Genomic DNA, 9,413 nt, shown 5'->3' with positions numbered 1-9,413 from the left:
GCGGCCATTCAGCATGATTTGGACAGATTGGAGAGCTGGGTCGAGAGGAACCTCATGAGGTTCAACAAGAATAAGTGCAGAGTCCTGCACCTGGGCAGGAGTAATAAAATGCACCAGTACAGGTTAGGAGGAGATCTGCTAGAGGGCAGCTCTGTGGAGAGGGACCTTGGAGTCCTGCTGTCCATGGGACAGCAATGTGCCCTTGCGGCCAGGAGGGCCAATGAGATCCTGGGGTGCATTAGGAAAAGTATATGCAGCAGAACAAGGGAGGTCCTGCTCCCCCTCTACTCTGCCCTGGTGAGACCTCACCTGGAGTATTGTGTCCAGTTCTGGGCTCCCCATTTCAAGAGGGACAGAGATCTACTGGAGAGAGTCCAACAAAGGGCTATGAGGGTGATTTGAGGACTGGAACACCTGCCTTATGAGGAGAGGCTGAGAGACCTGGGTCATTTTAGTCTGGGGAAGAGAAGACTAAGGGAGGGTCTAATTACTGTGTATAAATATATGAGGGCTGAGAGTCAAGAAGAAGGGGCAACCTGTTTTCACTTGCACCCTGTGATAGGACACAGGGCAATGGTCACAAGCTGGAGCACAAGAAGTTCCACCTCAACATGAGGAAGAACTTCTGTACTGTAAGGGTTCCAGAGCACTGGAACAGGCTCCCCAGGGAGGCTGTGGAGTCTTCTTCCTTGGAGACTTTTAAGACCCATCTGGATGCATTCCGGTGTGACCTGCCCTAGACTAGATTGTCCTGCTCTGGCAGGGGGATTGGACTTGATGATCTCTGGAGGTCCTTTCCAACCCCTAACATTCTGTGATTCTGTGCTTCTGTGTAAAAAGCAGAATTCTTTTTGTATACTTATTGGAATTTCAGACTGTGGACACCTTACACTGATGATTAAATCTCTCCAATCCCTGAAGCAGAAGCTCAAGATAAAAATTTTGCATGTTTATACTGGGTTCAGTTTTTCCACATTTTCAGATTCAGCAGAGAAATGAAACTTGTTTCTTTTGAAGCAACAAGTACACTGTCTTATTAGAGAGGGAGGAATGGTAATATTTTTATACAGGTGCGGAATGTCAGATCTTGGAACTACAGTGTTGGGATTAAGGACATATTTTGGTTTCCAGTTTGATTCTGGTGGTACATTAGTAACAGAAGCTGCAAAGTATTCGTCTCAGAGGTTGACTTTCACTACCATCTGAAATCAGGACTTCAAAGGCCAACACCTGAGATTTCTGTTAACAGGTGAACCTGAAAGTCTGTACAGTCCTGTGACAGCACCGCTGGGTGACTTTCAGGTTTAGCATGATCTCAACCTTGTGTGTTGCCCAAGTGCATATCAGCAGCTGAACATATTTTTTTGGTCTCTTTTTTTGTATTCCACATGTATTAATTTATCTATTGCCTATCAGTGTTTATACCTCACTATGTACAGGAACAGTGAGAGGACACCAGGAAAGTCACTAAATAATCTCTTGGTTTATAGCACTAATTTAATGATCTCTCCTGTACAAAAATATCTAGAATATTTTGCTTCCTCCAGCTTCTCTTTCTGGGACACAGTAACTTCAGCGTGTGAAATATCCAACATTCTTTGAAGACCTACAACTCCTCTTTCTGGGCAGCTGAAAATAGCATTAGGCAATGGTATCTTGAGAGGTTCATCCTCCTGTTGCCTGCCTCTGAAGGATGCTCCTTGTGCTCTACCCCTGTGATAGGTTTGATGCTGACTTTCTCTCTCTCAACCACAACATGTTTACAGCTCTCATGTGGCCCTGTCTGCATACAAAGTGCTTCAAAATCAAACAGAACTTGTAGCCAGAACAAGGAATTGGAGAGACCTGAATGTTCTCTTCTGGGCTGTTGTGCTGATGTGGGCCCTAACAAAGGGTACTGTAAGTCATTCTTATACATACTAAAAGGAAAATCTCAGCTGATGTTCTCTTAGGGAAAAGCGTAGGAAGTATAATAGCAGAAAGGATTGGAAATACTTTATATCAATTAGCAAAGGAAGGAACAGATCTAGGTCTTCTTTTTTTGATTCTAGTCAAACTTAGATGAAAACAGGACTTAAGATGTTTATTTTTTTGAAGAGTTTTTATTCAAGACCTTTTGAAAGGAAGTTATTGTATAGTTGGATCAGTTCCAATTACAAGATGTTTAATTATGTGGGCCATTTGACTTTACTATGGACTGAGGTACTGTATTGTACTGCAGCTGTAGCATCTGGTAGTTTTGCTGCAAATTAAGCAGTAAGAATTATGAAGCTCTTGGGCAGACTCCATAAATTTACTCATAAACCATAACTTCACTTTTTTTCATTTGTATCTCATCACAGGAGCAAAGCTCAATTATTCTTCAACAGTTTCCCTTTTTTCAAGTTTCATACTTGCTGATGTTTTATATGTGTAACTGTTTCCTAGGAAGAAAACACAATCAGTAGTGGAACAGATTCTCTAGCCAGTGGAGAGATTCCACGGAGCCGGTCAGAGGGAACTTTGATTGATGTGGATGACCGGACACCTGCAGCCAGCTACAGTATGTCTCTTCTGCTATTTTGTGTACTAAGGCTCTCCACTTACAGCCTTTATTTCTGCAAAGCTCTTGATAAACCTTGTGGGACTTGATGTCGATTAATAGTTGTAGTAGCTGATAAATATCAGCACCTTGCAGAAGACGCTTTTACATCCTTCAGCACTAATTCGTTAGCACTCTATTGACAAAGATTCTTAATGCTGCTTAGAAATCAATATTTATACTTTTTAAACATCTGAAGGATAAATATATAAATGATCTATGTGTATTTTAGGAAGATAAATTTAGCCACCTGTTAGCTCAACAGACTGTTGGTTGGAAATTAATGGAATACCTTGAGTCTCTGTGATTTAGAAAATGCTTTTGTTTTTTTCTTTTAAACAGATGTCAATGAAAGTAAATTTGATTCGGATATTGACTGGTCTGATGTATTCAAACGTACCCAGGCTGTTTCCAAGACTAATCCATTCTGGAATGAACTGTCAGCCTCCAACCCTTTTGTACATGACATAGCTGCTTCAAATAGAAATGAAAATAATAAATACCTTTCAATCTTAAAAGGAAAACCCTATTTGTTCTCTAAAGTTGCTAGCAACAGGGATTCTTTGGCTTCTTCAGGTGATGAGCTAGATATTGATTGTCTTTTAAGAAAGGCTTCATCAAGAAGATCTGGAAGATCCAAAAGTGTCTCTGACTTCCTGGATATTGTTGATAACCGAAGATTTAATCTTCACAAGACAACACCTCAAAAAACTATACCTTCAGAAGTGGCATGGCTTCAAAGTGACCGTGAAGCCTACAAGACAGCTTGGTTGAGTCACCGGCAACTCACGCGGTCTTGCCTAGATTTAGAAGCCATGACCCACAGCCCTGGATGGGCACAAACACAAGCTACAGACATTCATGTAGTCTGTAAACTGAATCACGAAGGTGGTTCAGTACAGCTACCTGACTCAGATATCAATATACATGTCCCTGTGGGTCATGTATCACCTGGGGAATTCCAGGAAGTTGGTTTAAAGGCTATCCTTGATCCTCCATCATCATTTAACAATGATCTGTCTAGCACTGTAAGTCCTCTGATAGAGCTTACACTGAGCAACCTCAACACAAGGGAAGCCATTTTCCTAGAGGTGAAAGTTGCTGCTAAAGTGAAGAATGATCCACTTAGCCAAGTTATGAGTGATATTGTGTGTTTTTTCAGTTTCAACAAAGAAGGACCTTTTACGAAAGTTGAGAATTGCTACACTTATCAAGATACCATACAAGTGAAGCTCACTGACCTCAGTCATGTGATGTATACAGTGATTGCCGTACAAGCAAACAAAATCCAGCCCCCAGCAACTAATGTCTGGGACTATGTTCATAGAACAGTATCAGTCGGAATTTATGGTCCCAAATATATTCATCCATCTTTTACAGCAGTTTTTACAGTCTTTGGTCATAACTACATTCCAGGAAAACTCACAATTTGTGATATAAAAAAGGGAGGGAAAAATCTGCCTCCTGTTGTGTTTCAGCTGTGGGGAAAACATACATTTCTGCTTGAAAAACCACAAGATCTAAACATTTCTTTGGTATCCTGTGATCCAGACTTTGAAGTAAAGTTGGAAGACCAAAGCAAAAATATTAAAGAGGAGGAGCTGAAGAGTGGTGAGATGGTCCGTCAACAATTTCTTTTTTCCATGCTTGGATGTAGGGAGATCCATTTCTTTGTTTTTCTTGTTCAGATTAACATCTTAAAAGGTAGACAAGTAACACAGTTCCATGTTACAACTCCTGATCCAGCTCCAAAATTAAGTGGAATTATCAATAGGCCAAAGCGCTTGCAAAACCGCAAAGAAATCAAATCTGCACCTTTGTTTTTAATACCAACAGTTAAATATCCAAAGTTTCAAGATAAAACTTTGAGTGTTAATACATATGGAGTCGCTTTGAAAACTGTGTTACGCCAAAATAAGATTGACTATTTGCTAGAATATTTTAAAGGGGACACAATAGCACTTCTTGGTGAAGATAAGGTAAAAGCCATTGGACAAACCAAAATAAAAGAGTGGTATGTAGGAGTTCTTAGAAGAAAGATTGGTCTTGTACACTGCAAAAACATAAAAGTGATTTCCAAAGAACAAGCTATGGACACTGCTGATAGTGAGCTAACAACCAGGAATCTTGTTGAACAAATTGCATTGCCATTCAAAAAATTGACTTATATCTACTCAGTAGTTTTGTCTACAGTATCAGAGAGTGTTTATGACTGGAGAGCTTTGGCTGAGGTTCTAGGATACTCACATATGTCTTTGGATGACTTTAACGAGGCACACATTGATAAAGAATCGGAGAGAGTTGCACACGTTGTGAAGAAGATGAAGGAAGACTGCCATGCTAACAAAAAAAAAAGGCTATTTCTTTATGAGCTCATTGTTGTAAGTATTGCTCGAACTAACTTGGTTATTGAGAATGCATTGCCAAGAATGCATTGCCAAGAATGCTCAACAATAATGCATGAATAAGAAAACATGGTCCTGCAGCCTTGTGGTGCTTTTACATCCTTTACAAACCCTAACATATTACTAAAAGTTAAAGACGACCATAGATAGAAAATACATCCAGACTCTCACGGAGGATAATACTTCAATGAGTTAATTCTAAATAGTGTTCCAGGAGTCTTGCTCATTTAGTAGGTTAATTGGGTTGATTTCGTTTTTAAGTGGCCACGAGTGAAATAGTTTTGTCGTGGAAGTCATCATAGTAAATTGCTTTCCTAGGCAATTTATATTTCCATTGTGAAGTAAACTTAATCACTGAGTAACTTTATGGTGTGGAATCTCCATTATTTATATATATCTGAGCACCTTAAAGTGCATGTCTAAGCTTCATATATTTAAAGCAAGGAAATCCTGGCCCACATATAGAAGACAAGATTTTCTATCCACACATGAAACCTTCACAGTCTATGTTGTAATCTACCTAAGGACAATTTTGCAAGTATTTCAGTACATATTTTCATGGGCCTCATTTATAAGTCACTGGACAACTTCAATGGGATTCAATACTGTTACATATGAATCAAAAGTGGTTTTATTCTAGATGCTTCCGGGTAATAGGTTGCACAAATTAATTTGGAATTAATGATTACTCAATACTGTCCTTGGCTCAGACTGAAAAGTCTACCAGCCTCTTTAGGGACAGAAGCAAATTAAAATTCTAATATAAAAATAAAGTGTTATAAAAATGAGCATATAAAAACTCACATTGTAGCCTTTCATCTAAAGACTTTTGACTATCCCAAATTGTAAACCTTAATAGGGCTTACTTCTTATAACTAGTCTATCCACCTTGACATGCTGACAGTAATTTCATCAGGATGCAGAAAATTTTGGTAGCCATGGCCACTTAGAACTCTTCAGACTGCATTAAACTATGGGGAATAAAACTGAGCAAGTATGAAGTACAGCTTAGTCTGGCATGTCTCTGTATAAAAAGGGAAGGGGGGAGTTAAAGGTGAAAATGATCCCAACTTTTAATTGAATACAGTGAAATAGAATTCATTACAGAACAAGCAAAAAGTGGGGCAGAATGAAATTCATAAGAAGTCCCATTTTGCTGAGATGTATATAATTTTGAGCTACGAAGTGCCAATGCAGGTCCCTGTCTTCACTTTTAGATAGAATATACTGGTTATTTATTTTACTTAATCTCATTTTTTAATGTTTAATAGAGCTCTTGATTATCACAGCAAAAGCAAACTGAAAAACTTTGTCTCCGTTTTGCCAATGTATAGGGCAATTTGGTATGATTACTATAGTCTGCTTCTCACTATTGTGCATATGAAAAGTTCTGCTGTTTTCAATAAGGATTTTTATGAAAGATCTTTTACAATTAAATCACAAAGATTTACATGATTCACTCTCTAATTTCTGCAGATATGCTTGATATTTTATTAAAGATCAGTATCTAAAATCCAAGGAAAATGTCTTGATCTTTCACTGAAAAAGTCAACATTTTCAGTGGAACATTTTGTTATTAATTTGAAGAGAAGAAAAAAACCCAACACCTATTTTTTCATTAGCTCTCATCCAAACAAAAGACAATGCAACATACCTGTATTTCCAGGTTTCAGTCCTGGAAGCTTTTTAATTTCTTTGTTACTAAAAGCTCATTTGGCATGGGAGAGTGGAATTTTAGGCTTGCATTTCTGCTTAATGATCAGCAAATTATCAGTCATGTGGGAGTAGCAAATCAAAACATGCTGGCCAATGTAATAAATGATTTTCCAGAAAAGCAGTATACAATGGACCATACTTTAGTATAATAGTGCTCTAACTTAATTTTTAAGTTTCATGTCATACTTTTTGATGTTGCAAATATTTTTGCTGGAGAAGCATATTTTTCCTTCAGGATCTGTAAGCTTGGCAGGTTCCATTTGACACTGGAATGCTGAAGCAGTTGAATGCCAGCTTATTTTTTTCTTCGTCTCGTGGGCAGTTTTTGTATGAAACTGTTGGCAACACCGCTGTAGGGAAAAAAGTTACATATTTGTAAGAATACAAAGCAGACAAAAAGCCTTCCTGTCTGCCTAGAAATGTAGATTAGTGCTATAAAAACAAATTCAAATATTCTGTTTAACTACTGGTGAAAGAACACTAATGGAAATTATTATTGCAGGCACTTTTGAAAATAGATTGCCAGGGATTAGTGGCACGTCTTACCCAGGACACCATCATTTTGACTTCAGCTGTGAAGCTTGGCAAGTACTGGCGGGAGCTCGCAGAGAAGCTAGCCCGCCTCACGAAGCAGCAAATCGAGGCTTATGAAGTACCCCACCAAGGGAGAAATGGAGCAGTAGCTCTGGAGGTAAGGCTCTGGTTTAATGGTGTGTGCACACTTGCTCCTCCACACAAGCATTGCCAGGGACCTTGCTTCTTCCTTGCTTTGTGCACCTCTTTCCTTTTGCGATTTGGACTCCTTATTTAGTTTGTGGGCTCTTCAATGTGAGAAATTCTCACCAACCTTTGCTTGCAATTATCTAGATATTCCTTTGAGGCCTGTTGTTCAGTGTTATTGTGCCAAATTAATTTGCTGTGGAGGTCCTATCTCGAGCTCTATCTTGAGTTTCAGCTCTTTAATCCCACCCCAAGGGCCACTTTGAGTCCCTTCTTATTGTCCTGTCTACTTGCTAATCTTGCTCACTCTGTTGTCATTTCAGACACAGTGAGGAAGACTATCCAGCTCTTGCAGGAGCTACTTCAAATCACCCTCAGTACAGCTTTTGCTCTTTCCACTGTAAGGAAGCTTACCTCTGCCATTAAGTTTTCTCTTCTGTGCTTGTGTAATACTTGTCATTATTTAGCTTAAGCAGCATGACAAGAAGTTGGAACCTCTGACGAAAATCCCACTTCTGTCCTATTATATGGTCATGGTAAATCCATGTCTTACATTCATAGTTTGTCAGGTGGGCCACACTATTCTCTTTTGTAAAACACTCCGGTTATACAGAAGTGTGAATATTAAATAAAAGTCAGGTGGTCCTCTCAGATGTATTTTAGTGCATACAGATCTAAGGAGCAATTTAAGTGCCTAATTATATTTCTAGTATCATTTGAGGTGCCCAGAGGTACCCATGGCATCCATGCAATGTCAGATATGTCACAAGACTGCAAGTGGGCCCTTGTCCATGGCTCTGAGCTGAGGGCCAGCCTATGCTCCTGGCACACCTTTGCCTGGGCAGCCAAGCAGCTTCCTGCATTTCTTTGCCACCAAAGTATGCAGTAGATCCACTGTTTCCCATAGAGATAATTTCCAGGTCCTAGAACGTTGTTTTACCCTGAACATGCTCTTTTATAAGCATTGCTGAATGAGGCTCAGGCTGACCTTTCTGCCCTGAGAACTTATATTCAGGCTCAACTCTCCCTCTGCCTGTACTATCATCTGCTGATTATTGCAGGTAATGCACATGATCCAGCCTCTCTGTACCGAAGGAATCGCTGTTTCCCATTCACAAGTCCACAACTACTCAAGATATTTTTTTTTCTTCTTTTTTCTTTCCCTGTAGCTGATTCTTCCTGTTCCCTGCCAACCATATTCTCCTTTCCACAGTCTGAATCCAGCAAGTCTTTCATCTCAGTTTTGCCTGCCTGGTGAGAGCTATCAAGATATTTCTGCCCTGATAGTGAACTACTGTCTTTTATTCCCTTTGAACACTCCACCTGCCTTCCCTCCCTAATCAATACTTGACCAAAATTCCACACATTTACTTACAAGGTTCTGCACTCTTCCGCAAAATTATCTCTATCATTGCTGTTTGCAAACATTGCCTCCTCCTCTAATCTTGCTTTTTTCTTTGAGTTATTTTGTGTGTGTTTGCGGTTCGTGTGTTTTTTTTTTTTTTTGTTTTTTTTTTTAATTTTATTTTTATTATTTTTTTTAAAGTTGTTCTCAGTACATTACCTGCATTTGGATACACCTTTCTCCTTAATTCTTTTTTCTCATAAAACTCTCAGCTCTACCAATCCCTGGTCTACTGTGCTCTTTTAGTGAAAAAAAAATCACCCTGTTAATGTCTCTATTTTTGCACTAGCATATTCTAAAATACTAAAAACAAACAGAATATGAATGCTTGTCATTTCTATTATGGCTATTTTTTTTTTAACTGTTATACAGTGCCTTGCCTAACTTCCTAGACTTTTGCTTTACTTACTAAGCTTTCTATGTTTATTTGACAAAACCCTGGCTTTCTACAGAAGGAATTATAGACCTGAACTAAGTGAGACTTTACTGGTCTCCACGGTATTTGGAAATGCTTTTTCCATCGCTAACTGACAACCGAAATAAAACATCTTAAAACTCTTTCTAGCACAGTACTTATTTATTTTAT

The 9,413-nt window shown here is 38.9% G+C and overlaps 1 protein-coding gene across 1 annotated transcript; it reads left to right on the top strand.

Moving 5' to 3' along the window:
- Positions 1-2,427: 2,427 nt before the first annotated feature.
- On the top strand, positions 2,428-7,412 carry MACC1 (metastasis associated in colon cancer 1; the record flags this gene model as incomplete). The annotated part of the gene is made up of 3 exons (XM_008938153.1): positions 2,428-2,542; positions 2,924-4,962; positions 7,205-7,412. Coding segments are annotated over 3 exons (2,362 nt in total), but the record flags the coding sequence as incomplete, so codon positions are not given.
- Positions 7,413-9,413: the final 2,001 nt, after the last annotated feature.

This window comes from Merops nubicus, unplaced genomic scaffold, assembly GCF_000691845.1.
Source record: "Merops nubicus isolate BGI_N331 unplaced genomic scaffold, ASM69184v1 scaffold52043, whole genome shotgun sequence".
NCBI lineage: Eukaryota > Metazoa > Chordata > Aves > Coraciiformes > Meropidae > Merops > Merops nubicus.
Note: the sequence above shows the minus strand (reverse complement) of the source record. Positions and strands in the feature narration are given on the sequence as shown.